At 55.4% G+C, this 24,761-nt stretch overlaps 7 protein-coding genes across 7 annotated transcripts; 4 read left to right on the top strand and 3 right to left on the bottom strand.

Moving 5' to 3' along the window:
• Positions 1-2,312: 2,312 nt before the first annotated feature.
• Positions 2,313-2,686, bottom strand: N657DRAFT_636692 (uncharacterized protein; the record flags this gene model as incomplete). Its single annotated transcript, XM_062791451.1, has 2 exons — positions 2,313-2,420; positions 2,480-2,686. 2 exons carry the CDS (start codon positions 2,684-2,686, stop codon positions 2,313-2,315), a joined length of 315 nt encoding a protein of 104 aa, XP_062643998.1.
• A 3,111-nt stretch (positions 2,687-5,797) lies between these two features.
• On the bottom strand, positions 5,798-7,278 carry N657DRAFT_683809 (glycoside hydrolase family 55 protein; the record flags this gene model as incomplete). The annotated part of the gene is made up of 7 exons (XM_062796606.1): positions 5,798-6,011; positions 6,088-6,103; positions 6,166-6,276; positions 6,331-6,365; positions 6,439-6,563; positions 7,061-7,078; positions 7,147-7,278. 7 exons carry the CDS (start codon positions 7,276-7,278, stop codon positions 5,798-5,800), a joined length of 651 nt encoding a protein of 216 aa, XP_062643997.1.
• An 830-nt stretch (positions 7,279-8,108) lies between these two features.
• N657DRAFT_683808 (uncharacterized protein) lies at positions 8,109-8,477 on the top strand (the record flags this gene model as incomplete). Its single annotated transcript, XM_062796605.1, has 2 exons — positions 8,109-8,156; positions 8,214-8,477. The coding sequence occupies 2 exons, from the start codon at positions 8,109-8,111 to the stop codon at positions 8,475-8,477; spliced, it is 312 nt and encodes a 103-aa protein (XP_062643996.1).
• A 558-nt stretch (positions 8,478-9,035) lies between these two features.
• Positions 9,036-11,115, top strand: N657DRAFT_649287 (GroES-like protein). Its single transcript, XM_062793689.1, has 7 exons — positions 9,036-9,622; positions 9,691-9,803; positions 9,877-9,957; positions 10,020-10,442; positions 10,505-10,539; positions 10,612-10,750; positions 10,821-11,115. The coding sequence occupies exons 1-7, from the start codon at positions 9,447-9,449 to the stop codon at positions 10,871-10,873; spliced, it is 1,020 nt and encodes a 339-aa protein (XP_062643995.1). The 5' UTR covers positions 9,036-9,446; the 3' UTR covers positions 10,874-11,115.
• A 285-nt stretch (positions 11,116-11,400) lies between these two features.
• On the bottom strand, positions 11,401-13,770 carry N657DRAFT_674352 (major facilitator superfamily transporter). The gene is made up of 6 exons (XM_062795745.1): positions 13,212-13,770; positions 12,944-13,138; positions 12,743-12,875; positions 12,102-12,680; positions 11,799-12,023; positions 11,401-11,734 (listed from the first exon to the last, which is right to left on the bottom strand). The coding sequence occupies exons 1-6, from the start codon at positions 13,464-13,466 to the stop codon at positions 11,661-11,663; spliced, it is 1,461 nt and encodes a 486-aa protein (XP_062643994.1). The 5' UTR covers positions 13,467-13,770; the 3' UTR covers positions 11,401-11,660.
• Positions 13,771-14,060: 290 nt separating this feature from the next.
• On the top strand, positions 14,061-21,662 carry N657DRAFT_625470 (uncharacterized protein). Its single transcript, XM_062790753.1, has 8 exons — positions 14,061-14,851; positions 14,910-15,287; positions 15,361-15,850; positions 17,376-17,484; positions 17,746-17,838; positions 19,773-20,670; positions 20,727-20,794; positions 20,855-21,662. The coding sequence occupies exons 1-8, from the start codon at positions 14,270-14,272 to the stop codon at positions 21,441-21,443; spliced, it is 3,207 nt and encodes a 1,068-aa protein (XP_062643993.1). The 5' UTR covers positions 14,061-14,269; the 3' UTR covers positions 21,444-21,662.
• A 579-nt stretch (positions 21,663-22,241) lies between these two features.
• N657DRAFT_649281 (Ctr-domain-containing protein) lies at positions 22,242-23,154 on the top strand. The gene is made up of 4 exons (XM_062793688.1): positions 22,242-22,421; positions 22,479-22,825; positions 22,890-22,982; positions 23,034-23,154. The coding sequence occupies exons 1-4, from the start codon at positions 22,293-22,295 to the stop codon at positions 23,080-23,082; spliced, it is 618 nt and encodes a 205-aa protein (XP_062643992.1). The 5' UTR covers positions 22,242-22,292; the 3' UTR covers positions 23,083-23,154.
• Positions 23,155-24,761: the final 1,607 nt, after the last annotated feature.

The raw sequence follows: 24,761 nt of genomic DNA, 5'->3' as shown, positions 1-24,761 counted from the left end.
CAGCGTATGTGATAATTGTGCGAAATGATGGCCAGCAGGCCAGGAATTGAATGTAGTAAAATAGCAACCTTGAAGTGTACGTTGAAGAGAAGAATACCTGGAGCCTCTAGTGTTTGGGTGAGGCGCCCGCCACACGTCTCGCCTGGGAGGCCTAATGCCCCCGGTAGTGTCATGCCCTTCAACCTACGCGATCTCAAGGTACGTAATGTCAGAATGATAAAGTAACTCTCCTCTTTCATGTAGGAGCCGCAGTGCTCAACGATCAATCACCATCGACAGAGAACAACCAAGTTATAAGTGGGATTACAGAGGTCGCAGGCGATCATGGCGCGCTCGGGCAAAAGGGTTGTCGCACCACATGTTCTGCACGCCGTCGCACTGGAGCAAGCCCAGTTTGTCCACCGTTCCCTTCTACGTGTAGGTGAATCATCGGGCTTTGAACGGGCCCCATAGTTGAGGGAATACGGGTTTTGAGCCTGTAGCCAAGGCCACCGACCGATCAGAGTAGACGAGGCTCTCCATGCTGCATGAATCGACGGCTTCTTTCGAGGGGCCCGCGAACACCTGCCACGTGCGGAGCCAGTCTGTCACTGTATCCGCTAACAAAGCATCTCCGCCAAGGCGGTGAAAATGAAGCCGTGTTACGGCGTGGGCGATGGGAGCGGGCTGGGTATCGAAACTGTTGGCGAGGGGCGGCGATGCTGTCGCCCACCGGTTGCAGGCCGTCGACGTTATGCAAGCCGGTTGTCCACCGGGTCCCATGGCGCATGTCGACACAGCGGCGCTGGCGAGGCAGCTCCCCGTCTGCGTCGTACTCGGCTTCCTAGTGAGCGAGGGCAGGTCTATGGCGTCGTGCACACTTCGACGGGGATACAGACTCTTTGACCACCGCTGCCGTTACACTGCATCGTCGTCGTCTTGAAGGCGCAACCGCCCGTGTTCGCGGGGTCAGGGATGTCGCACGGTTTGCCCGTTGTGCTAGATGGTTGGTCTCCAATGTTGCCTGGGTCCGTGAAGTCAGTGGGCTTGCCGGTAGGGTTGGGCTGGCAGTACTAGCCGGTGCAGAGAGTGCCACACCTGGTTGTGCACCTCGGTGACGGTTTTCCGGAATGGTATGTGATGGTTGGTCCAATCTGGCCTACCATCGGGACCCGGCCCGAGGGTTATGCGCTGCCGTCTCCATTGCCCTGCACTGGCTGGCCCCCATATGGCGATAGCGTGCCCAGGTCAGCGGGGAGCGGATCTCCGCAGACGTCGTCGCCGTCAAGGGCCGGTCGAGCAGACACGAACGATAAAATACCTGAGCGTTTCAGATAATGGGCTTGATGTCTTGCAGACCCGCTGTAGAAGGCGGAAACCTGGGATCGTTGATGATGAGGCGTCGGTGGAAATGCCTAATGAGCAACTCGACAATTCTGGGTTTTTGGAGCTGCGTCTTCCATGGCTCTGGCAGAGGAAGCCCACGGTAGTACGCAACCAACCCCGCAACAAGGGGGGCGGCTGCAGTTTGCGAATGAGTGAGCAAGCGCCTTCTGAGACCGGCAAGGGGGGGCGTAGGTACTGACCAAACGAGGACCCCGGACATAGTTGCATATCCTCCGGACTCTTCCAAGGAACGAAGATCGAGTCTCCGTTGTACGAAGCACGTTCATGATCAGCGGATCGCCGTTCAACCTGTCAGTAGGGACCTTACGGTGCATAGGTGGTGATCCAGCCTGCGTGGTTACTGAAGCTAGCCCGTCTGCTGTTTGTCCGTCGCGCCAACAACGATCAAGTTTGACAAGCCACCAGTCTCCCAGAATTCCGCAGGATAATCTGATATGCCGCTCTCAGTAGCATCATTGTTACCTGCTACCACAACGAGAGATGTACCAAGCTTGTCGAGTTTTCGAAGGATATGGACTGCCATTGTTACGGCAGGGCGCACCGTGCCATCAGCGTCTCAGCGTTCGCAAGGGCATCCAGAAAGTAACGAGGAACAGTTACGCATCATGCTCAGAAACTGCGGAGGTGCCTCCCTCCTTTTCATGCCGAATGACATATTGATGACGGACTTGCCGGAACGTCACTTGGTAACAATGTCGTCGGCGGCGTTGAGCAGGGACTTGAGATACTTTTCGCGGACAACTGTTTCACCATGTAGGCCACAAAGGCACTATCTTTCATCTTGTCGCGATTTACCAGCGTCGCGTTCTTAGCGATGCCCAGAGTATTCCGGATGACTTTCGAGCCAACGCCAGAGCCGTGGAGGGTCTCGTGGAATGATCTTTGTCGGCGTGGTTGCCGCTCGGCCTGTGTTCGATAGAAGCACTTCAGAACTCCGGGTGCTTGTCCCAGACGGCATCCTCGACAATGTACACGTACTGGCCCGCGCCGCCTAAGCCCTCGTAGTAGAAATAGTCCCTGTCCTGGTCCTCGGTCTGACCGGCAGTTAAGATTTCGGGTCACCGTACCAGTCTCCCCTGTTTGGGAACGAAACTTGCGAGAGTTTCCAAGGCTTGCTCATCTGCCGGTCCCGCTTGCCGATGACGGCCCGGTGGTCCAGCGAGAACTCGGCATCGGGAAACTGCCCGGAACCCTCGTTCATCCCCAACAAGAGGCACCGGTCTGGATCTGGCGCGGTCCGAGGAGGAATGTTCCCGTTAAACGACTCGTAGTGATAAGCGACGTCAACCTGTCTCGCCATGGTTAGGTTCAAGCTCCTTCATACTCGCCGTGCAGTAGTAGGCGACACACATACCTCAGGCACCACTCGCAGTTAGTCTAAATCGTCGCTGTCCGCTTCCCCGACCCAGAAGAAAGCTGTGAAACCCAGTTTGTCCGACTTCACCTCGTGAGACGTCAGATCCAGTTCCTTGATTTTGTTTCTCATGCTCTGGATTCCCTCTTGGTGTCTTGGATCGTCGGGATAAATGATAGCCGGGCTAACATAATTGCAGTCTCCATTGGCTGCCGGATTGGCATGCGTCCTCATCGCGGTTGTCGATTGCGAAGGTGGTTCCGTCAGAAACGCGGCTTCTCTGCGTGTGGTCCTTTTCGCCAACGAGAACGTTGAGACTGCAGTAGCCGTGTTTTTGTCCTCAACATTGCATCCCACGATAGTTGCAGACGTGGCGCTGGTGGAAGTAGACGCCGTTGTGGTCCCGTGGATCTTCCACCCTGTGGGAGATGAAACAAATTGGTGATGGGACGGACTAGTGATTCAGCAAACACTTGGTTATCAAGGGAACCAACACTACGCGAAACAGAGGGAAGAAAGAGGTCTTACGGGGGATAGATGCCCGGCGGAAGAAACCACGCCCATCCCTTAATATCAATGTCGTGCCGCGTGATACAAATCCAGATGAAACCAGATATTGCATAGGGGCTCACTGTGATTGCCTGTGGGCTGTGGCTTGTCCACTCTCGTCGTCACCGGATAGATGGCTCCTGGCGCCACTCCGTCCAGGTAGGGAGGCGCGCCGCCGTGGTTGACGTCGTCGTGGGGGTTGGAATGGGCACGCCGATGAGAGTTGCAGAGTCAACCGTAACATGCCTTGTTGTGCGTGATGGTATTGTGATGACCGTGGGAGTGGTTGGGCAGTTGAACTTGATGCTCGTGATTCAGGACATGGAATTGTTATCGAGGTGGCTGGCGTTGCGAACGAGTAGGCCGAGGACGGAGGACACAGCAACGTGATGGGAATGATGGGGGAAGGATATCTGAAGGTCCAGGTCGCGGGATAGTTTACCCAAGTGAGTGGCAACGGTCGAGTAGGGGGTAACGAACGCAATAAAGAGCGTCCCGTCTGCGACGCCGCCGGCCTTTGAGACCGTTGGCGCCCATGAGCCACTGCGACTCGACCAACCAGCAGGCGGCCCTTCAGTTATTTGTTACCATGGCGGAAGAGTGAGAGTTCGTCTTGTGGTTTTGCCATCTGGACCAGTCACTGCAATCGTCATGGGCGGGACATTGATACTGGGCGAGGGGACGAAATCGTATGCCGTGTCCTGACCGAAGGTGACATTGACATTGGAGTAGCCCATCGAGTCCGTTGTGATGGGACTGAGCGACAGCGTCACTGTGGTGGTAGTACCGATGGCGGATCCAACTTGAGGAGCGGTTCTATATGGAGGAATGCTGATGGTCGTGGTGGAAATGGAAGCCCTCGGGAGCACGGGAATGCATGGAGCTGTACACTGCGCTGCGCTGTGTGTGTGGTGAATACCTCGGTGCCAACGTAGACGACTCGTAATCGTCGTCGCCGTCGACTTGAACCCAGACAATGACTTCGGTGGTGAAGCCACTAAATGGAACAGGGTAAGTCTCTGTAAATGCTTGTTCATGTCTTGTTAGACGTATCTCTGCGCATGTTTGCATGAAAGAAAGGTCTGCTTTGCCCCTGATGCTGCTTGCACTGAACCGATAGTGAAAATGTTGATCATCACATTGTCCGAGCCCTGACTTGAATCAGCCGCTCTTGGCAGTTAAACGTCCCAACACATGTCTGGTCGTAGTTATAGAAGAAGCTGTAAGTGACCGCACTGTGCATGTAGATGTTGGATGAGTCAATAATCCGAAGTCCCAAATGCATTGCGGCAAGCGTCCGTCTTGCAGTCCTCAAACTTGGGCTCGGCAGGTAACAACGAGGCATTTGCGACGACGTCAAATGGTCTGGTCCAACCGAATTAGGCTGATAGTAAGGGGTTTCCGTTTATATGTGGCCCAGATATACCTAGATCGCAAGATTCTATCAGCAAGGTGGGATGCTGGCGGGATTGCGTGACCGGCTTGATCACTTACACAGTTTGCTTTGTACAGCTGATACTGATACAGAGTGCTATGTTCCGAGCCAGTGCCGATGAACCGAGACGGTCTCTGAGATTCTACCAGCATGCCCCTGCCCGTGTAAACACTGATCTGGTTTGCTGTCGTGTCCCACTCGTCATACATGTTCATGTCGTTGTCACTGAGGCATTGAATATTTTCAGCCTGCTCTATCTCGTGTGGGTGTGAGTCAGACGAATAATTAAACTTCGGGCTCTCCTTGATTGTCGAATCGGTGCCAGTTGCACCACCGACAAGGAAATGCGAATCCCACACGGCATCTAAAGTGCGTCTGTCAGTGAGAGAATGAGGGCTGGGTAGACACGAAGGAAGAAACTCAACCGCATCCTCGACACCTGCCCGCTCTGCTACCACGAAGACCGCAGTGGGCGTTACCTGACCCTTGGGAGCTCTCGTGAACGTTCCACTCCATCAAGATGGCACCCGCAGTTGCCGCTTTGCAGTGAGCATCTCGACGATATCTAGGACACCAGAATCGCCGGGTTGTCCCATCTGAACCATGACCTTGGGGTTCTTCATATCGCCGAAGTAGCTGCTTGATCTCATGATTTAATAATAGCGGCAATCGTGAGCTTCCTTACTCAAGGGAAACATGATACCGACATGGATTGAATGGGACGGAAACCGACCTGTGCCCAGCTTGACCCCTGAATCATCGAGCCGAGCGGCACCCTTACGGTGCCTTGAGCCTGATAGGTGTCCGCCGGGGAGTAGGCAATCTTGCCTTGCCCGACAGCGCTCTGCAAGAAAGAGTTTGTGGCGGCTGTCTGATCACCGGTGGCGTCGTTCTTTATCCCCTGTGTCGTGGCAACAAGGAAGTCCCCAACGGACCGTGACTCGTATTGCGGACGGGACCTGGAGAAGAAAGATTCGCCGCTCGCCAGCAGACTGTCAGGCCGGCTTGGAACGCCACCGACGTTGCCGCTCTGGTAGCCGCCGCGTCCACCGTCGTAGCGTTGGCCAACGGCCTCACAGCCCGGCGGTGCCCATCCCTGGAAGAAAGATCTTGCCGTAGGTTGTCGCGAGGATGGGCTCGACGTTGCTGGTGACCAGGTTGTTGATGACCATGTTCGGCGGCGCATCGCTGCTGGCATCTGTGAGGATCCCGTTGACCACGTTGCTGAGCTTGCAGTCGATAAACGACACGGATCCCACGCCCTGCTTTGTGATGCCTCCCTTGCCGCTAGTTAATGTTGAAGGCCACCTTGCTGCCGTTGACGTCGATCTGCTGCCAAGAACGTAGGATTTGAGCCGCTTACCAATTGGCACCCTCAGCTGATCGAACACGTTGTTAGCCTGCGTTCATGATAATCAGTGAAGTTGTACTAGTTATTTACCCACCCGGGATGTGCGGATCAGTACAATCAGCGCAATGCCCGAGAAACCTCTCGCAGCCAAGAATGGTAGGCCGGTCGGTTGAATGGCCGATGAATTGGGTGTAATAGAGCCTAGTGGTAATGGTGAGCCAGTGAAACTCAAATGAGAGCAAAGAAGTAGCGTACTGAATGATAGGGCGACAGATTCGGCAGTTGCCAGGCTGCAGGGAGATCGTATTGTCAGCGAATTGAACGTCCACATCAGTGAGGTTAAAGGTATTGCCACACTCCAACCCACGCCGGCTACCGTTTTCAATGGCCGCGCTGATGGCCTCAGTGTCGTCGTGTATGCCGTCGCCCCTAGCACCATAAGAAGTGATGTCGCGGTAGAACTTGTAGCCACTGCCGACCAACGGTTGCTGGGGATGTTCACTTAGCCTTGACAACGCGCGCAGGAAGAAATCACTATTAGGGGTAGACACATTGCACTCACTGAACCGAAGCAAGCAAGCGACGGGAGCCAGGAATCCGTAGCCCGGCGTGCGTTGCGAGTCTCAGGTGAAACGTCTCGAGGAGTGGTCTGGCTTGCTCGCGGAGCTGACAGTGGCGGTCGAGCAGCGTTGCTGCTGTTGCGGATAAAGAATGAGCCGGCAGGATCAACAACAACGTTCCGCATATACTGTGATATGTCATTCAGGAGCGCGACGGATCTGTTGTAACCGGGGACTAACTTGTTTCCGCTGTTCAGGGATGCCATGTAACCCTCGAAGCTACCGGAGTGCAGCCACATGGGGCCATTGTAGGTTTCTCAGACGGTTATTCTTCGTCCAGAAAGGCGATAAAAAGCCAAGGGATCCCAGTTCGTGGACAAACCTATGTCAGGGGCCACTCCATGGGTGTTGTAGGTGTTGTCTACCATGTAGGCGAAGGGGTCCTGAATGGGAATTAGCCCAGTTAATCTTCGGTCCCTCGAGCACGGCGAATATAGGGAAGAGAACTCACTCGATGTCCAAAGTCGACGTTAACCTCAACTGGTGAGACAGAGATGTTCTGATCGCGCGGGTGACAAATGTATGCGGCAGCACCAGCCGCAAGCCAGGCTGCCGCCAAGCAGAAAGCCACCAGCCGGGCCATTGCGTCCATCTTAGGTGAGAGACTCCAATAAGGTCCGGGTATCTTGGTTTCGATGCCTTCTAGGTGATCCGTAGAAAGCTGGGGATTATCAGGGCTAAATGAAGAACCAGAGCCAGTAACCGCGGGACAACTCCAGTCCATGCGCGAACGCTCCTGAGTCCTCGGCTGTGATCAGTCTGGTCAGAGGGATTGAGCCACCAACCGCCGAGATCAATGCGATAACTCCCAATTGTCAATAATCTGAAGCAAAATGCGCATCTCGCCGGTCCGCCGTTCCCGTGTCAAAGGACCTTTGCGGCCCGCTGGTGGCTAATCCTTATTTGTTATGCGGTTGGCGCTATGGTGATGACCGCTGTCCTACTTCTACGACCTCGCCCCTGCGCTGCAGCGCATCATCAATCAATATTCCCAACTTCGATGCAAGACGCGTTCAATCCGCTAACGCGAAGCCGCGAACAGGGGACGTGACACATGCAGGCTGGGTGATTGGCAGCGTTGTCGGTGATGCCTCGTTTGGAGACCAGGCCGGACTTGAACGACTGGAGGTGAGGAGAAGATGTCAGTATCTAGTCTCATACCCAACGATATATGCAGATAGCATGCCAGGGGCAATGGAACTTTGGGACCAGGCTTCATTTGCGTCACAGACAGAACGCGGCATCCTTGGCAAGCCTCTCTCAACCCCAAGTCATCTTGTCCACCCCTTAGCATATCCAGAATGTTCCCAAAACCATCGTTGCTATTGCTGCTCTTCTGGAGCGCGTCAATGCTGCCGTGCTGGGACAAGATCAAAATCCGCAGCCCCTGCAGGCACGCGACTGCATGGCGAGATGACAGATCTGTTCTGCTACACCGACGACAACGGCATCCCCCAGAATGTGGACCTCGCCGATGTCGCCTTCGTCGCCAAGTACCTGCGCTCTTATGGCCGTTAGGTCAAGCCCGGCCGCTTCTTCACCATGAACGCCATCGGCACAAAAGGCTGCGGCGAGTGGTCCGTCTACGCGCGCCGCAGCACCCTCGTCGCCGTCAAGCACATTGACGACACGGTTGACTCGTCCGTGCTCTTGAGGGACATCGCCACTGCCATCGACGGCGGCGAGAATGCCACTCCCGAGCAGCAACAGAAGGCCCTGGTCGGCCGCGAAACCTACGGAGGCGCCTTCGCGGCGCAGGCCAACTTGATGAATCTCGCCTAATCGGCTGCGTCATACATTGCTGCTGGATACAAGACCAGTGGGCCGCTAGTGAAGGTTGCCAAACGAACAATGATTTGTTTTTGTAAGAGTGGAAGGTTGGGGTTGACTTGGTGAGCAAAGCCTTCAAGTTGAGTATCTGAGGGAAATGGGCATTGGCATATGATCTTTCCGCTCAACCAGGCACCTATTACTTGCCTAGACATGAAGTTCTGCTGCGTCGTCGATCGAAGGAGCTCGCTTCTTTTGAAGTGTTGAGATTGGCAAACACAAGTTTACCTTGGATGATTACTATCCATGTTTCCAGCCAGAAAATTGGCCTAGCACTGCTGTGACCCTCCAGCTCATCAATTTATCTTCTATCCTAATAGCCTAACGGGTCTTGAGATCCACCGCTTTGTGTGTTTTTCTTTGTTGTGACATCTAGAGTCCGCGATTACTAATTGGGTGTCGAATAGTAAACATTTCAGACTAGCGTTACATGGATCTACGCCAATTTGCAACAGTCCCAGGCAGAAGAGAAACTTAGCTGCATATTGCTGAGTAAGTCCAAAGGCTCTAGTTATCTCTGAACCTTTGTCTCGTCTTTGGAATCTGCAGAGAATCAACGAATGAGTGAACTGCATTGTTTCATCAATGTTGTCATCAACCATGATTAGCCCCTGAGTTGGCTTGGGTTTGAACCCCGCAAGGAAACAAGGCGACCGAGTCCTTGGAGACAGGTCGGGCCCGATTACATATAGCCGAACCGGATGCTCGCCGTCTTCGTAATGGAGCTAGCGAAGCTCCAAAACCAAAGCTTAAATAGGGACCATTGCCCCCGTTGACTTCATCTTGTAGAGAGGCAGCGATTGTGGACTCGACTTGCTAATCTCGCCGACCCTTTTCACGTAGCCCAGTTGTTCCTTATCCGGACCGGACCGGACCAAATACCTTTACATCATCGACAGCATCAACAAACATTCGAACACCATGTCTCTTCCAGCCACATTCAAGAGGGCCGCCTTTACGGAGGCCGGTTCTCGTCTCAGCATTGGGGACGTCCGACTGCAGCATCCTGGCGAGAACGAGGTGCTTGTGAAGGTCGAGGCCTGCGGTGTGTGCCACTCTGATATATCGGTCCAGCGCAATGATTTCGGTGCTGGTTTGTAAGTCGTCAACATCGTGTCTCCGTGGGGTTTGGGTTTGAGCGGTAAACTGAGAGTGGTGTCGGCAGCCCCATGACTCCTGGCCATGAGATCATTGGCCGTGTTGCTGCCGTTGGCGAGGGCGTTACGAAGTGGAAAGTGGGCGACCGCATCGGAGCTGGTTGGCACGGAGGCCACGACGGTGAGTGCAATGATGATGGGTCTGATTCGATATCGAATGGTCACTAACTGCAGTGCGTCTCCTTGCTCCAAAGGCACCTGCGGCGCTTGCAAGAAGGGACTGTACCAGATGTGCGACAACGAGCCCATCAACGGCGTGACCCGGAACGGTGGCTGTAGGCGAACATCACCCTATTAATAGGTCCCAGGACATACAGACCGCTAACAGAGAACCCAGACGCAGAGTACGTCCTCATCCGAGCTGAAGCCGGGGTCGTTATTCCTGAGGGCGTTGATGCGGCCAAGTTCGCGCCGCTGCTGTGCGCCGGCTTGACCGTTTTCAACGGGATCCGGCACATGAACGTCAGCCCCGGCGAAACAGTCGCCATACAGGGCCTGGGTGGTCTCGGTCACTTGGCCGTCCAGTACGCCAACAAGTTTGGCTTCCGCGTCATTGCCATCTCCCGCGGCGCCGACAAGGAGGACTTCGCTCGGAAGCTGGGTGCTCACGAGTACGTTGACACGACCAAAGTCGAGGCCGGCGCCGGGGTCGCCGCCCTCGGTGGTGCGTCTCTCATTGTGACCACAAACCCTCACGGCGAACAGATCCCAGAGCTCGTGAGAGGGCTTGGACCTAGGGGCAAGCTGCTGGTGTTGTCTCGTGAGCTGCCCCCAGGAAATTCTCAGGCCGGTATAGAAATGGGGGGCTAACTGGGTGGGCAGTTGCCGGCGAGATCCCTATCAACGTCAACATCATGGTGAGTCAATGTTGCATGACTTGGAAAACCTTGACCGACCACCAACTGGGCTAACGCTTCCTTGTCTTATAGACCGGAAAGGGCCTATCCCTCCATACCTGGCCTGCGGGGCATGCGGAGGACGCCGAAGAAACGGTCAAGTTCGCCCAGCTGCAGGGTATTGACTGCATGATTCAGACGTTTCCACTTGAGAAGGCGAACGAAGCTTACGGTGAGCATCTTCGCAATTCCTCAACATTCGATATTTGGGAGACACGCTGCTGACAGCCAAAATTCCCCAGACGCCATGGCTAATGGCAGCGTTCGCTTCAGGGCGGTTCTCACCATGGAATAACAGAGCGATCATAGATGACTTAATGTGGTACGAGAGGGACCGCCACGATCCAGGACTGCTTACTACTGTACTTGTTCGGGAAATGGAAGGTCTGAAGCGGTGTACTACTACCTCAGGTAGTCTATTTTCAAGATCTCAAAGCCACCGGCGTGTCAGAAATGCGGACCGTACCTAACTCACCCGAGGTAGCTAGATTTTTTTTTGGACTTCAACCTTGCCGAATATAAACTCCAACATGAGGAACGATAATACATAGCCTTGGAAACTTGCAGTGAGCCAAACTAGAGTATATGCTACGGCTTGTGCAAGATAAGGTACCTTAGCCACCCTTCTGCAACGCAGGAGGCAAAACCTGACCTCTTTCTTGAGTCTGCTGTGGGAAGCAGAGCCGGTGGGTTGAAGTCCAGGCCGTTTTAAGACTCAAAATGGGCATTCTCAACATGGTTTCTCACTGAGGAGCAGAGCCTGGGATCTATCATCTGGCCATTCCAGCACAACGCTTTCGAAAATATCGCACACATCTCATGGCTATCAATGCTGTTAAGGCGCTGCCTTCCGTTGGGAGACTAGCGGTTATGATTCCAAGGCTTACAAGGCCAATATGAGCTTACAAGAGAGCTTTGAGTCCAAGGCTCGACACAAACGCAAATAACCCACACGCTACCTTAACAACGGGGCAACTCCGTGACAGAAGAAAGGGCCTAGCATAAGTTAGAAGGTTAGCTAAGCGGTGCTCTAAGCTGATGTTACAATCGCGCGACCATGCAAGGACAAGGTGCCTTATGCATTACTTTGGCCTGCCAGCGGCCTTATGCTTTGCTACCCTGGCGGCCCTCCACCCAGCGCCCTTTATCCGAAGGACTAGGTATGGAACGTTAGCATTGATGCTCGCCTCGAAGAAAGGCCATCGCGAACCCAAACTCACCCATCACAGCAGACCCAACCACCACGAGGTCGAGCAGGCCTAAGCCCGTAAAGCACCATCCACTTCCCATCCTGGACACAAGCGAGGGAATAATGACAGCAGCCACGGCGGCGCCGGGATTGCGCAACAGGTTGCCGAGAGCAAAAGCGCCAGCGGCCTGCTGAGCCACACACTCGGTGAGAAATGCAGTCGTCGTCACAAAGACCCAGTTCATGCCGAAGCCGTCTGGAGCAAGACACCTGGAGTCAGCGACGAACGACCAACGACCAAGTGCATCGATTATGTGGCGTCAGGCCTACTCACTCAGAAACGTCGCCGTCAACACCGCCGCCGGGTGAGCCTCCACCTGAACAAGCCAGCCATACAGCACACACCCGACCACGCACACCAGCACGCCCCAAATCTGGTCAACGAGCCGGAACTCGGGATCAACCTCCTCTTTGGCACTGTCTTCTGCAGCCTTCTTGGCAGCCCTCCTCGCACGGCGCCAGTCCGAGAAGCGCCCGCCGCACAGCGAGCCGACGACCATGGCTAGGCCGACGGCCAGAAACCCCGCGCCGACGGCGGCCGACGACCAGCGGTAGCGCGCCGCCAGCTCTGTTGGCAGCTGCACGGCTATGGCAAAGTAGGTTGAGTAAAGCATGGCTGTGTTGAATGTGACAATGCCGATGGGCGGGTAGCGGAACAGGCGCCAGTAGCCTTTGAGGGTTGGGACTGGGGGCGGGGGGCCGCGCTGTGATGGGGGCGCGAGTGGGGAGGAGAGTTTGGGCGGCCAGATGATGGGTTTGCCGTGCTGGTAGATGCTGCCGTTGCCGACGCGGGCGCGGAGGGTTTCAGGTAGAGCGAAGAGGATCACGAGCCAGAGGGCAAAGGCGGATATGGCTGCCAGACCAGACCAGTGTTAGTTGCGGTAAGAGATGAAAAAGGGGCTTGGGAGCAGATACCGAGAAAGCCGAAAATCCACCTCCACTTGGCCTCTGCTAGTGCACCGCCCAGAACAGGGCCGAGGATAGGACCACATTGAGGCCCGGCGAGGAATATCGACATGGCAAATGCCCGGCGTTTTGGCTCGGTGGTCTGGCGACATGGTTGTCAGGGGCCGGTGTCTTTGAGGTGGAAAAGGGGGGACAGCAAGGCGCGCCTACATCAGCAACAGAACCGGCGCCCATGGAGACTACAGCGGCGGATCCAAATGCTTGAACGACGCGCAGAAACACTAGGGCCCCGTAGTTGGCGGGAACAGCAGCCAGAAGGACATTCGCGCCGATGTAGACGGCAATGGAGATGAGATACAGCGGGCGACGGCCTTTCCAGTCTGCCAAACTCGCCCAGAAAAGGGGCTGCGGGCGCACATATTTGAGTCAGATCCAGCTCTCTTTCGAGTTATGTTTGAAGAGGGATGGGGATGCTCACCCCGACGGCAAAAGTCAGCATGAACACGGATACGGTGGCGTTGATGGCCGTTGCACTGGCCTGGAATTCTTGCTCCAGCACCGGCAACGCAGGGAGGTAGATGCCTCCTGCCAGCGGGCCAAAGAAGCCTGCCACGGTAATCACAATAATGATGAAGCGTCGTCTCCATGGGGAGAAGGCCGAGTATGCTTGTGGAGGCGCAACGGCGTCCTTTTCAGGATCCGGCTCCCTCGGCGGTGTTGGAGGTGACTCCATCCGTTATCTAATACACGGTCACTTGGGTTTGTTTCGAGTGAAGGCGGCCTGTCGGTGAATATTGTATATGCATATGGCGGTACGTTCAGAGCCTGCTTTTTTGGTATGAGTCTATAGTTGTATAAGTAGACGGCTTGCTGGGAACGGCGGGCCGCCCGGTGCACCGAGTTCGGGGACAGGGGCTCCAGTTGCAATGCAGCAACACAACGGTGCACCGACCCAGTTTTCAGGCTGCATGTTCGCATGTCGCTGCAGGCTGGCACGAGTGTAAGCTTTCCGCATTTACCTTCGACCTCGACGAGGCCTTCGGGGCGGTGTCCATGCAGACCCTGATCCACGACACGATTCTCTGGACCCCACGGCGTGCTTTGGTTTGCGTCCGCCTTTCTGTTCCGTAACTCGTTTTACACGCCCTGGTAGCCAGCCTGCAGCTGCTGACTGCGCCTTGGCGCCTACTGTGGTACCAGCACCTGGTCCCCGGCCCCTGTTTGGCGCATGCCACTCCATTGGGAAGGTACCTTGGCTGTAGGTACCAATGTACAACCCAGGACATGCTCAATTTTCCGGCGCTATTTCGGTGGTGCTGCTGGACCCTATCACTTCGTCGACCTCGTAACCCGATCACGGCATTAGCGGCCGCCCGTGGCCTCGAGCATCCAACATCCACTGCTTCTCTGTTTGTGCGTTGGTCCAGTCCTTATCGACGATGTGAACCTTTTCTCTCCCTTACTTAGCAAAATAAGGAGTTCACAACTTGTTTGGGATGTTGAACATCACATCCGCGACGACGGTTACCGTGCGAGATGTTGACGTTCATCGCGGAGCTCCTCATCCTCGGAGCTTCCCTGATCTTACTCGTTTACTTTGTTTTCCTTCATCCACCGAAGTACCCGGCCAACATTCCCGCCATCCCTTTCTGGGTGGCGCTCATCCCCTTCTTCAAAGACGTCGATCAATCCGACATTTTCCACCGCTACATTGAGCAGCCGCTCAGGAAGCATGGCGCGGTGAAGTTGTTCTTTGGAGCTCAGTGGAACATTCTGGTCCACAAACCGTCTTACCTCGCCGAAATCTTCAAGGAGGAAGACGTCTACCAGAAGAGCGGAAACCAGAAAAAAATCCCCCACAGTGTGCTTGCTCAGTTCCTCGGCGACAACATCATCTCCAGTCATGGGGATGTGTGGAGGAACTATCGGTCCGTGGTCAAGCCAGGGTTGCAGAGGAACTTTGAAACAGACACCATCGCCAGCAACGCGAGCAAGTTGTGTGACCTTCTGCGAGATGCGCAGCATCGGGTTGGAAAGGGGGGTGTCGCTGTGCAGGAGCTCCTCCAGCGGTACTCGGTCGCCAACTGCTCCGAAGTGGTGTTACAGACCAACCTCGATGTGAGTCTTGCTCCTCACCACTGTGGCGGTTACAGACAACAAAGTTGACCGAAAATAGGCTCTGACCTCGGCCAGCGCCCCCATCAACGTCTTACAGAGCGCGGTGAAGCGAGAGATCTTCAACCCTGTCTTCATGAACTTTCCCGTTCTAGACAGGCTGCCATTGCCCAGCCGCACTAGAGCTCGCCGGATGGTCGACGGTTTCAAGAACGAGCTCAAACGTGCTCTCCTCGAGAGCCACAACAACGACGGACCCCTGCCGCCGCCCGTAAATCCGCCCCTGGATGGCTTGGGACGACGGATGCTAGACGCCAAGGCATCCGGGCAGTGGACCGAACAGCAGCTCCTTGACAACCTGACCGTAGCCTTTGTGGCGGGCCAGGAGAACCCCCAGCTGTGCATGATCTCAACGCTGTATCTCTTGGCGAAGCACCCGGTGGGTTATCTCGAGACCTCGAGAATCTTAGTGTGACCTTAATCCCTGGGTTGACAAGGGTATTATTGTTCAGGACGCACAAACCAAGCTCTACACCGAAATCCAGAGCAAAGCACTAGACCACACCCATCCCGACCCAGAGATCCTTCAAGACATGCCCTTCCTGACGTCAGTCATCTACGAGTCACTCCGCCTGTTCCCGCCCATCGGCCAACTGGTGAACCGAAAAGCCAGCGAAGACGCCCTGCTCGGCGGGGACCTTGTCGTACCAAAGGGGACGTACCTGGGCTACCACTGCTACTCGACCAACCGGGACCCGGCAGTGTGGGGGCCCCGGGCGGACGCCTTTGATCCGGACCGCTGGGGGGACTCGCCGGCGGCGATCCACAAGCAGTACCGGCTCAGGAGAGCCAAGTCCGAGTTTATCAGCTTCCACGGAGGTCGGCGTGCGTGCTTGGGGGAGAAGTTTGCGTTGTTGGAGATGAGGGTCACGCTGGTCTGGCTGGTTCGCGAGTTTACTTGGACATTGGACCCTGGATGGGTGGATAGGATGACGCCGGTGAGTCTTTGTTTCGCTTGCAGTGAGCGGATCTTTGCTGACGAACCTTCAAATGGTAGGCCGGCCCGTTATACCCCCGAATGCTGAGGCTTGTGTTTTCCTCCAGGAAGAAGGATCCGTTTTAGGTTGTTCATGGCCAACCACCGCCAGAAATAGTGTGTACTGAGAGTCTGGCGAGGGCGACAATCTCGGTATAATGGCACACATGGATGCTGAACGAGGATGGGAATGTGGAGCGCTTGAGTTGATGGAGAGTGAATTTGTGTCCATTTGACTAAAGGTACCTGAACAGAGGACAAGGAATATGGCACTATGCCTGCTCCGCCCGATGGGTTAGCTGCCTCTGCTGCTGCTCTCAGCCTGGAGTTGCAGGAAGGACCACCCAAACACAAACAACAGGAAAAGTGATAGCTCCGGTTTCCCGAAGATCTCCGCTCACCTACGGGGACCTGGATGGCCCAAGCTGCAGCGTCAGGTAGACCACGGACCACCCCAATCTCCCCAAAGCGGAGAAGACAGCGTGATCTGCCTGAGTCCCTCCAGCTCCGCGTCCATGGCGACTTGATTCAAATGCTTACCCTCGCGGGTTTCCTGCGGGAGCATCAGGATGCGATTTTCGTCCATCAGCTCGAACCAGCTCACCCCCAACTGTGCAGCCGCGGCCTTGGGCCGCTAACCGTCTTTCTCTCGTACCAATACCGATCGCAAAAAATGTTGAAGCGCGCCTTGAAATCCCAGGGGTCGTACCGCCAACGGTTTTCCAATGTCGGGTGGAAGGAAATGGAGCAGTTGGATCCATCCATTGGTGGTCCCGGCCCCAAGAAGAAGTTGATCAGGGCGTCGTATTGCTTCAGTGTGCACGATAAAATGGTGCGTTGGCCCTTGAAGCGACCGGGATGCAGGAAGAAGTCTCGGCACTGGCGAGGGAAAGGGTCGCGCCCCAGGCCCGGTTCTTTACTGTCTTTAAGGGAAGGATGAAGAAGAGAAAAGGGGAAAAAAAAAAGGGGGAACCCCATAGTTACTCACCTCTGCCCCGGATTCCATGGTCGAATCACCACACCGCCGAGGGCATATCATTCTAAGAGTGATAATAATAATAACCACACCGCCGAGAATCTTGGCGTCGGCCCAGTAACCGACTGTAACGGCCACGCCGTTAGCATACTGTGAATGGGCGAGGTAGCTACGACGGTAGAAGAGAGTTGGCGCAATGAATTCGCCTGGCTCGAGACTACTCCGGCTGAGATTAAGTTCGCGCCATTCCTCGTATGTGCGATGACTGTGGATGCCGTCATCGAGGTTTTACAGGCAGACTGCGATCTGGTGGCACGCGACAGCCAAGAATTCAGTCAGCCTTAAAGTCGAAGTGTTGAGTTCGTGGGTGGGTTTCCTGGAAAGCCGAGAGCATCTGCGCGGTGCATTAGCGATGAAAAAAGCGAAGCAAGCATAGGCGAGGGGCAAAAGGCGTAATTGAGGCACTTGCCACAGACGAAAACCTCAGCGTCAGCGGGTCGAGAGAGCTTCGAAAGCTCCGTATCCTACCGATTACTCCAGGACAGGGTTCACAGGGAGAAGTGTGATCAGCTCAAAGGCAGGGTGCCCTTTCTGCGCAGGTGAAACTCGAGAAAGGAGGCCTCCGTGGATAGTCCGTCGAGAATTCCTGCGCAGGTGAATTCGGCACCCTGGGTCGATACGATCCACGCGAGAGCTTATTTGAATGTCCTGGCATGCTCAGCATCCAGGCCCGCTAGAGGGTCCGCAGCCTCGTCCATACTTGAGTCAACAGTCCCGTGTAAATAGTGAGAAGGAGCCTTTAATTGCAATTGTTCTAGAATTGTAGAGGTACCCAAGAGGATGTTCTCCGTCTGCACGCAAGCTAAGGGCATGGTAAGAAACCAGGAGGTTGTCGGTCCAATCCGAAACCCTCGACGGGAGTGGACAGGCGCGCCCAACAAACACAAGCGTAATACAGGACTGCAAGACGCAGGAGAGGTGGTGCTAACTACCCTACTGTCCAACTATCATTCGTCGCCAGGTCGCGGCTGGAGTTTAGCACTTGCATGGCACTCGGCAGTGGTCAGGGGAGGGCTGCAGTCCTGTGCCGCCTTCGTGAGCGATGAGAATGGGATGCCTTTACCATAGCCCTGCTCCCGAAGTCATTCTTTTCATTGCCATCTGCTAGCAGTGGTAGATTCACAAGAGGAGTGAGAGACAGGCTGCTTGTCCACCTACTGCGGCATTGCGGCCAGCTAAGGTACCTACATGGAACGAATCCTGCCCGTGCGGCTGCTTATCAGTTTGCCACGAGAAGTGCGACTTCTATATCTGCGAGTCCAGCTCAAGGGGTCCTCGAGTCCTGCATTGATGAGTCCATCCAGAACAAGAAGGGGAGCAGGGCTGTGATGATTGCATAGGATTATCGGATAATTAAGGTATCTGAGAGTTTCATGTGTTGTTTCGCTTGCTTCAAGTCCGATCGATTTCGTCGACACGGTGTACTGTCATCTCTATAGCTTTACCATAGCGCGCCGGCGAGGGTATGAAAACGGCTTAGACACGTCAAGTTTTATCTGGCTTACCATAGGAAGTCGAAAAGTTTTAGGCCCATTCTCCGTACATCATTGCCTATGGTTATTGCTAGTTCAACAGTTCTATGCCGTGCTGCTGACTCTTGAGTGACCTGAATCTGACCAGCCTAAGATAACGAGGCCCCTTGAACATGTGCGACGTGTACTAAATCGATAAAAGAGATGACCCGTAAATGCTGACGGGGCAACAAGGCTGTTCGGGCCTCAGTTCCGCTGATATGCCGAACCCTCTCGGTGTTGATGACATGTTTGTAGCGATGTACTTTGTTGGGCATGCCGTGGTCCTCAACACCGTCACCATCGACACTGCACCAAGTGCGAGGAAGACAGATTGCGCCATGCCCAAGGACGCGGACGCACCTTTGGGGGCCGGCCAAGCCATGGCACTGCCGGCCGCCGTATTGCATAGTATTCAGTACGACCCTGACGGCTAAGGATCGCGTGTGAGAATGTCGAGACACGGGCACTGAGCCACGTACCCGTACCATGGTCAATGACACTGCGCCAAGGATCGCCAAGGACGACAGGGGGGACAGACCCACTGCTGTGAGTGCATCCAACCGTCTGCAGCGGGGAGCCCCGTTGATGAAAGCACAATTCAAGGATAGTTCTGGTCTGCGACTGGCGCCGTCTCGATGTCGTTCGAGCGAGCTGCATGTGTGCTGCACGGTCATGACCTTGCCAAGGGTTAACCGGCCGCACAAATCGCGCTCCTCTTCATGTGTACGACGACGAACTTGGAATTCCTGCTTCACCTCCTCCTTCAGCTCGGGCAGGCGCCAGCCCTGGGCCCAGCCTCCTTCTACATCGCCAACAAGTCCTCTGCTTCTGACAAGGTCGGCTGAGGGCATCCAATGGCGCAGAAAGCCGTATTTCGGTGGTTCTTGTTCACAATTTCTTACCCGGACTCGCTTCTGCTCCCGACCTCTCATTCGGACACCCCAGGGTCGAGTTCGAAAGTCTGTGGCCAAGCTGAACTCCAGTCACCTCACACCGAGTGGCCAAGATATCATTGCAGTCTGATTACTTGTTGGTTCGGGGGGTTATAGAAGGACGCTGGGTGTTGTGCTCAGGCCTGTCGGGAGTATCTTCAAGTTCTCGGGCTTCAGTCATTTCCCACGGAAGCTTTAATTGCCTTACTTCTCCATCTGGAACTCATCCTTGAAATATCGATAGGTACCTCTTACCTTGGGTCGTCTGGCTTGTCCCTGGATTGTGCCCTCATTGTTCCCTTACACCAACTGGTCCAATACCAACGATCATGGACTTTTCCAACGAGGGGCAATCCTTCTACCATCGCTGCGGAGGCGACATCTCGCATCCGGTGCAGCACAACAGAACTGCCGTCATCGCCAACAACCAGTCAATACCACAGGCTGAGCAGACGGCTTTCGACAAGTTCTTTCTGCAGCTGATCCTCGACCAGGCAGATCTCTCTGTTGGGCCCCGATGCCAACAGGCTGTCGAGACCGAGTCAACGACGCAGAGAGTCGTGGACCTCTTCAACAGCTATCTCAGGTACGAGGGCAAGGACGACAAGTGGGCGGACACCGGCCGGACATACTTCACTGAGCGTATTCGGCACTTCACCACTCGAAACCTAACAATTCAGTTTTGTTTGCCTGCCTTTCCCTGCAAGTCCTCCAACCTCGACAAGGTGACAGGCCGAGACCCTGACCGTGGCGAGGAGCTTGCCCTGGAGCGCCTCCACGGCTTCATCGAGACCATTGAGCGCATCTACGAGCCTGGTGCAAAGCTCTGGATCATCAGCGACGGCCATGTGTTCAGCGACTGCATCGGCGTGGACGACGCTGATGTGGATGCGTACGGTCAGAAGCTCAAGGAGATGAACCTTCTCATCGGCCGGCGGAGAGGCGATGTTGGGCGTGTCGGATTCAAGTCGCTGGTTGATCTGTTCCAACTCGGGACACTCAATCCCGACCGCGATCTTTCGGAACTCGCCTGCCAGCTCAACATTCCGGGCATTGCCCATCACGTCAAGACCGAGGTGACCGAAGAAGCCGAGCTTTGCCGGCGTATCTTGATGGCTGGATGCGGCCCGCAACAGGCAGCTGTCCGAGCCAAGATTGACTCCAAGGATGCCGCCATCACGGCCCTCTACCGCGGCTTTTCCCGGTTCATGCTCGAAGACCTGGAGCATCACCCGCACGCCAAAGCCATGACGAGGTCTCAGCAGAAGAAGCTGTCCGCCAAGGTGGCATTCGAGATGATTTTGGTGCGTTTCCTGATCGATTTGTCAACTTGAACTGTGTGGATGGCTAACGGCAGCAGCGCAACCAAGCATACTCCAACCTGGTCGAGATGCTCTTCCCAAACCACGTCCGCCTGTCTATCCATGCGTGAGTCTCTCCCAATCTCGACTACCCAACTCAGCTCAGCCCTGTCTCATCATTTTCCAGGCACAACAACGCCGGCCCAAAATTCGGCATCCAGCTATTCGACCCGGCCCAGACCCGCGCCGTGGCCGCTCTGTCGCCCGACGGGGAGCTCATGACGTCCCTCGACCTGCTGCACATCCCCACGCCGTGGCACAACTGTGTGGTAGAGTTCGCCGGCAGCGATGTCGTCCTCGTCACCAAAGCCAAGCTCGCGCGGGCGGCATTGTCAGCGGGTAGCATGACAGGCGGGCTGGTCAGGACGGGCGAGGGGGCTGCGTACTTTTCACTGCAAAGGAAGGACGCCGGATCGATTGCTGCTGCGGCCGTCGAGGCTGCAGAGGTGCAGGCTGAGACGAAGGAGGAAGATCGCCCGGTTACCGTTACCATGACCACCGTCAAAGCGGAGGAGAAGGGTGTCCCTGTCGGGGCGGGCGAGCAACTGCAGAGGCGGACGACCTTGTCCGAAAAGGCCGACGCCGTAGTAACGGCTGTCGTTCGACGGAACAAGGGCGGTGCGTATGCCAGTGAGCCATTCCGGCCCACAAAGCGCGATTCGTGGCTGCGGCGGCTGCGTTGGATCTTGTCGCTCTTTTGGCCGAAGGGGTTGTAGAGGACTACTATTAACGTTACTGCAAATTGCGGATGCTGAGTGAGGGAGTTTTTCCCAGGGCTGCGTTCCTTCCCTCGCCGAGTCCACTCATCGGTACAGCGTCATTTTGAGCTAGTTGATTATCTTATTTTGTCATCAGAAGAAGTCGTTAATGAACTTTGGATCCGAGGCCACTCGGAACTGGAAAAAACGTGACGAGGTTGTTGGAGCATGTTACCTACCGAATCGGGAAGGCTTTCTCTAGATGTTCTAAGCGTGTTTCTGGATTCTCGGATACCTTACCCACCTGCTGATCATCGATTCAGAGAGTCAAGAGACTGCCACATGCCAGCTACTTCGTCGTTGTTTCACTTGCCATGAATGGCGGTCTGCCAAAAATAAGACAGCCCCAACTACCAGGCAAGTGCGCACGCCCGGAACGGCCACAATTTGCTCAAATGCACGCAATTGGCTCATCCAACTATTCGTGTACGGCAAGAACGACCAACACGAGGGCCCGTGGTCAGTGGACTTTCCGTTTCCATTGTTCTGCCCGAATTCCACGCCAAGGCATCCCACGCCGCATTGGCACGGCACGACAGATGCAAGAAGTGCATGGTGACACTCGGACCTCATCCATCCACTCGAGACTGCCTGCCCTGCCTCTCCACCGAGCCTCTGCATGCTGCAGCTCACCGGTGCTGCATCAAGACCCGAGGTGATACTCGGACCAGCTTAAAACACCTCTGCGCTGCCGACACCACGCTTTCCGGTTCTCTCAGGTTCGCCTTTGTTCTCTGACCCAGCATCCGTCTCTTACGTACACTTTCATAATCGTCCGAGTCCTCGTTCAACCGCATCGACGTCAACATGGACCACAATCACGGCTCGATGGCATCGATGGCAACGACCACCATGTCCGCAGCGGCTGCTGGTGCCACTGCCTCCGGCGGCGGTGGCATGGGAGGCATGGGAGGAGGGAGCGGTTGCAAGATCTCTGTTTGTATCTCCCACAACCCCAGAGCCCCATGACGAGATGTCACTAACATTCCGCAGATGCTCTGGAACTGGTACACGATTGACTCGTGCTTCATCGCCTCGTCATGGAAAGTCACCTCGACAGGGGCCTTTGCGGGCTCGTGCATCGGCGTCATTCTCCTGGTCATCGCCCTCGAGATGCTGCGCCGCGCCGTCAAGGAATACGACCGCTTCCTCATCAACAAGCACATTAAGGCGCAGCAGGGCAGCTCGGCGAAGCCCAACAAGGCCCTGTCCGACGACGGGAGCCCGGTCCCCAACTGTCCTGCCGGTGTGAACAAAGGGTACCGGCCAACCATCTTTGAGCAAGCTATCCGGGCGCTGCTGCATATGGTGCAGTTTGCAGTCGCCTACTTTGTCATGCTGTTCGTTTGCCCCGCGCTTGATTTGGCTTGACCAGGGAACACAGAAACGCTGACACTGTGCAAGGCTCGCCATGTATTACAACGGCTATATCATCATCTGCATTTTCATCGGCGCCTACATTGGCAGTTTCATCTTCCACTGGGAGACGCTGGGCGGGTGAGTATCAATGTCCTTGACCGAGTAAGCTAGTTCTCTGACTCGTGACAGTGCACAGCAGACAAGTGCGGCTAAGGAGGCTACAGTGTGTTGCGGCTGAGCTGTGGCCCAGGTGGTGACAATCGTGACATGGTACCTTGCGATTCCGGTGGCTTTGTTCGCGACACAACTGGCGATAACTTCAGCCTGCTTTTGTCTGAGTATTGCGTATGTAGAAGCACTTAATAGGCTAATGCTTATTGAGGGAACTATCAGAAGTCAAGAAGTCAGTTACTGCTATCTGTTTCATCGGACAGATGCTGTGCGCAATGTGCAGCTCGGTTGAGCAGTCTTGCTAGCGAAACATATGGCTTGGCTTTCACACTGTCTAACTGCAGTCCCAATCGTGCTGCTGGCCTGAAAGTTGATAGCGGCTGATCCGCGTAATATTTCGTGCATTTCCGACAAGCTTCCGGCTGCTTCCCGCGCCGCGATGTTACGCCACGGACAATATGCGAGCCGCTCCCAGCCTCAACGTCTTGTCATCGAGCAGGCCAATGTAACCGCAGCAGACCAATGACGCGGAAGAGGGCCACCCCATCGACACCGAACCCGGTACCGGGATATGCAAGCGAGAGAGAATGGCAGCTGGACAGGACGGGATCGAGAAGCGGTCGGTCTGCTTGCTTCTCTACTGCAGGACGTAAGATAACATATCCAACACGTTAGCCTCGATCCTCGTCTTATTGGCCCTTGAAGAGCCGTTTATGTCAAAATCTCGCGCATGGATGAGCTGCAGGCAATACAATCCCTCGGCACCAACATGGACTTCTTACCGTCTTTGTTAGCACCTGCATCATCGATTCTGCAGACGATCCTACACTACCACCAAGCCGTTCCTTCACTCAGGGTGCAGCCCGGGCGGTTTACCACCTTCCCTCGTGGCGCCAACGCGTTCTCCTGCAGCCAAGACCTTCCAGACAACAACATAACCTGGTCCTTACCGGCCTGGTCGCAGCCGGTCAGCACCGATCCCGGTCACCGTACAGTATCTCGCAGCCTCAACAGAGTCATGTCAAGGTATTTTGGTTTCCATACCAGTCCGTGGCGATGCCGGTTGCAGTCCCGAGTCCGCCAACAAGTCGTATCTGCAGGAACTCTGACTTTGTCGACTCGCCTCGTCCCGCCGCACCCGTCGGGATGAAAGAAAACTCCGAGAGACATGCCGGTTGCTTAGTGCGCACAAACCTAACCCCCCACAACCCCCCCTTCCTTTCCCAGACGACAACTGTCGATAGCCATGGCACGCAGTTACTCGGTGAGTCGGTAGGCGCCTGGTCGGATGTCTCGGGCCTCTGGCTGCGCCAAACCCTCGGCCCGGTATCGCTCTTGCAAGGGCCGGTATGCGGAAGAGAACACTCGCTTATGCGGGTAGAATGCCACCTGCAGCCCTGAGGAATAATATTGACCGACTCGGCATATCCTCCGACCGCTGATCAACTAGACCTTCAACGATAGGTCCAATCATGAGAGTGGCAAGATATGTGTTGGGCGTTGCCGAGCTGCTGGTACCTTTCCCGACTCATCATTGCGACCGGCCAACACGCCAGCGTGCTCTGCAGTCAGTCGGCGATGATGCGGCCCAGCGAGGGACCAAAGGTGCAGGACTGTTGTCCAGGAGACTCGGGCCGCGGAGCCGTCTAATGGACTATTTGGGTCATTGCATAGGTAAAATCATATCGACGTCGGCAGGCGTTGCTGGCTCCTGCACAGTTGACAACTTGGTGAAGTACTGGACTT

The sequence above is a fragment of the Parathielavia appendiculata genome (assembly GCF_033297405.1).
Source record: "Parathielavia appendiculata strain CBS 731.68 unplaced genomic scaffold N657scaffold_18, whole genome shotgun sequence".
Lineage (NCBI taxonomy): Eukaryota > Fungi > Ascomycota > Sordariomycetes > Sordariales > Chaetomiaceae > Parathielavia > Parathielavia appendiculata.
This window is presented reverse-complemented; position numbering and strand designations above follow the sequence as displayed.

Bases quoted from the DNA above. Each gene is read 5' to 3' on its own strand.
- N657DRAFT_649287 (XM_062793689.1), top strand. From the start codon at position 9,447: ATGTCTCTTCCAGCCACATTCAAGAGGGCCGCCTTTACGGAGGCCGGT. The intron at 9,623-9,690 runs GTAAGTCGTCAA...TGGTGTCGGCAG, and splicing joins AATGATTTCGGTGCTGGTTT to CCCCATGACTCCTGGCCATG. The intron at 10,751-10,820 runs GTGAGCATCTTC...AAAATTCCCCAG, and splicing joins GAAGGCGAACGAAGCTTACG to ACGCCATGGCTAATGGCAGC.
- N657DRAFT_625470 (XM_062790753.1), top strand. From the start codon at position 14,270: ATGTTGACGTTCATCGCGGAGCTCCTCATCCTCGGAGCTTCCCTGATC. The intron at 20,671-20,726 runs GTGCGTTTCCTG...TAACGGCAGCAG, and splicing joins TGGCATTCGAGATGATTTTG to CGCAACCAAGCATACTCCAA. The intron at 20,795-20,854 runs GTGAGTCTCTCC...ATCATTTTCCAG, and splicing joins GTCCGCCTGTCTATCCATGC to GCACAACAACGCCGGCCCAA.
- N657DRAFT_674352 (XM_062795745.1), bottom strand. From the start codon at position 13,466: ATGGAGTCACCTCCAACACCGCCGAGGGAGCCGGATCCTGAAAAGGAC. The intron at 13,139-13,211 runs GTGAGCATCCCC...GTGCGCCCGCAG, and splicing joins TGCTGACTTTTGCCGTCGGG to CCCCTTTTCTGGGCGAGTTT. The intron at 12,681-12,742 runs GTATCTGCTCCC...CTGGTCTGGCAG, and splicing joins GTGGATTTTCGGCTTTCTCG to CCATATCCGCCTTTGCCCTC.
- N657DRAFT_649281 (XM_062793688.1), top strand. From the start codon at position 22,293: ATGGACCACAATCACGGCTCGATGGCATCGATGGCAACGACCACCATG. The intron at 22,422-22,478 runs GTTTGTATCTCC...AACATTCCGCAG, and splicing joins GGAGCGGTTGCAAGATCTCT to ATGCTCTGGAACTGGTACAC. The intron at 22,826-22,889 runs GTTCGTTTGCCC...ACACTGTGCAAG, and splicing joins GTCGCCTACTTTGTCATGCT to GCTCGCCATGTATTACAACG.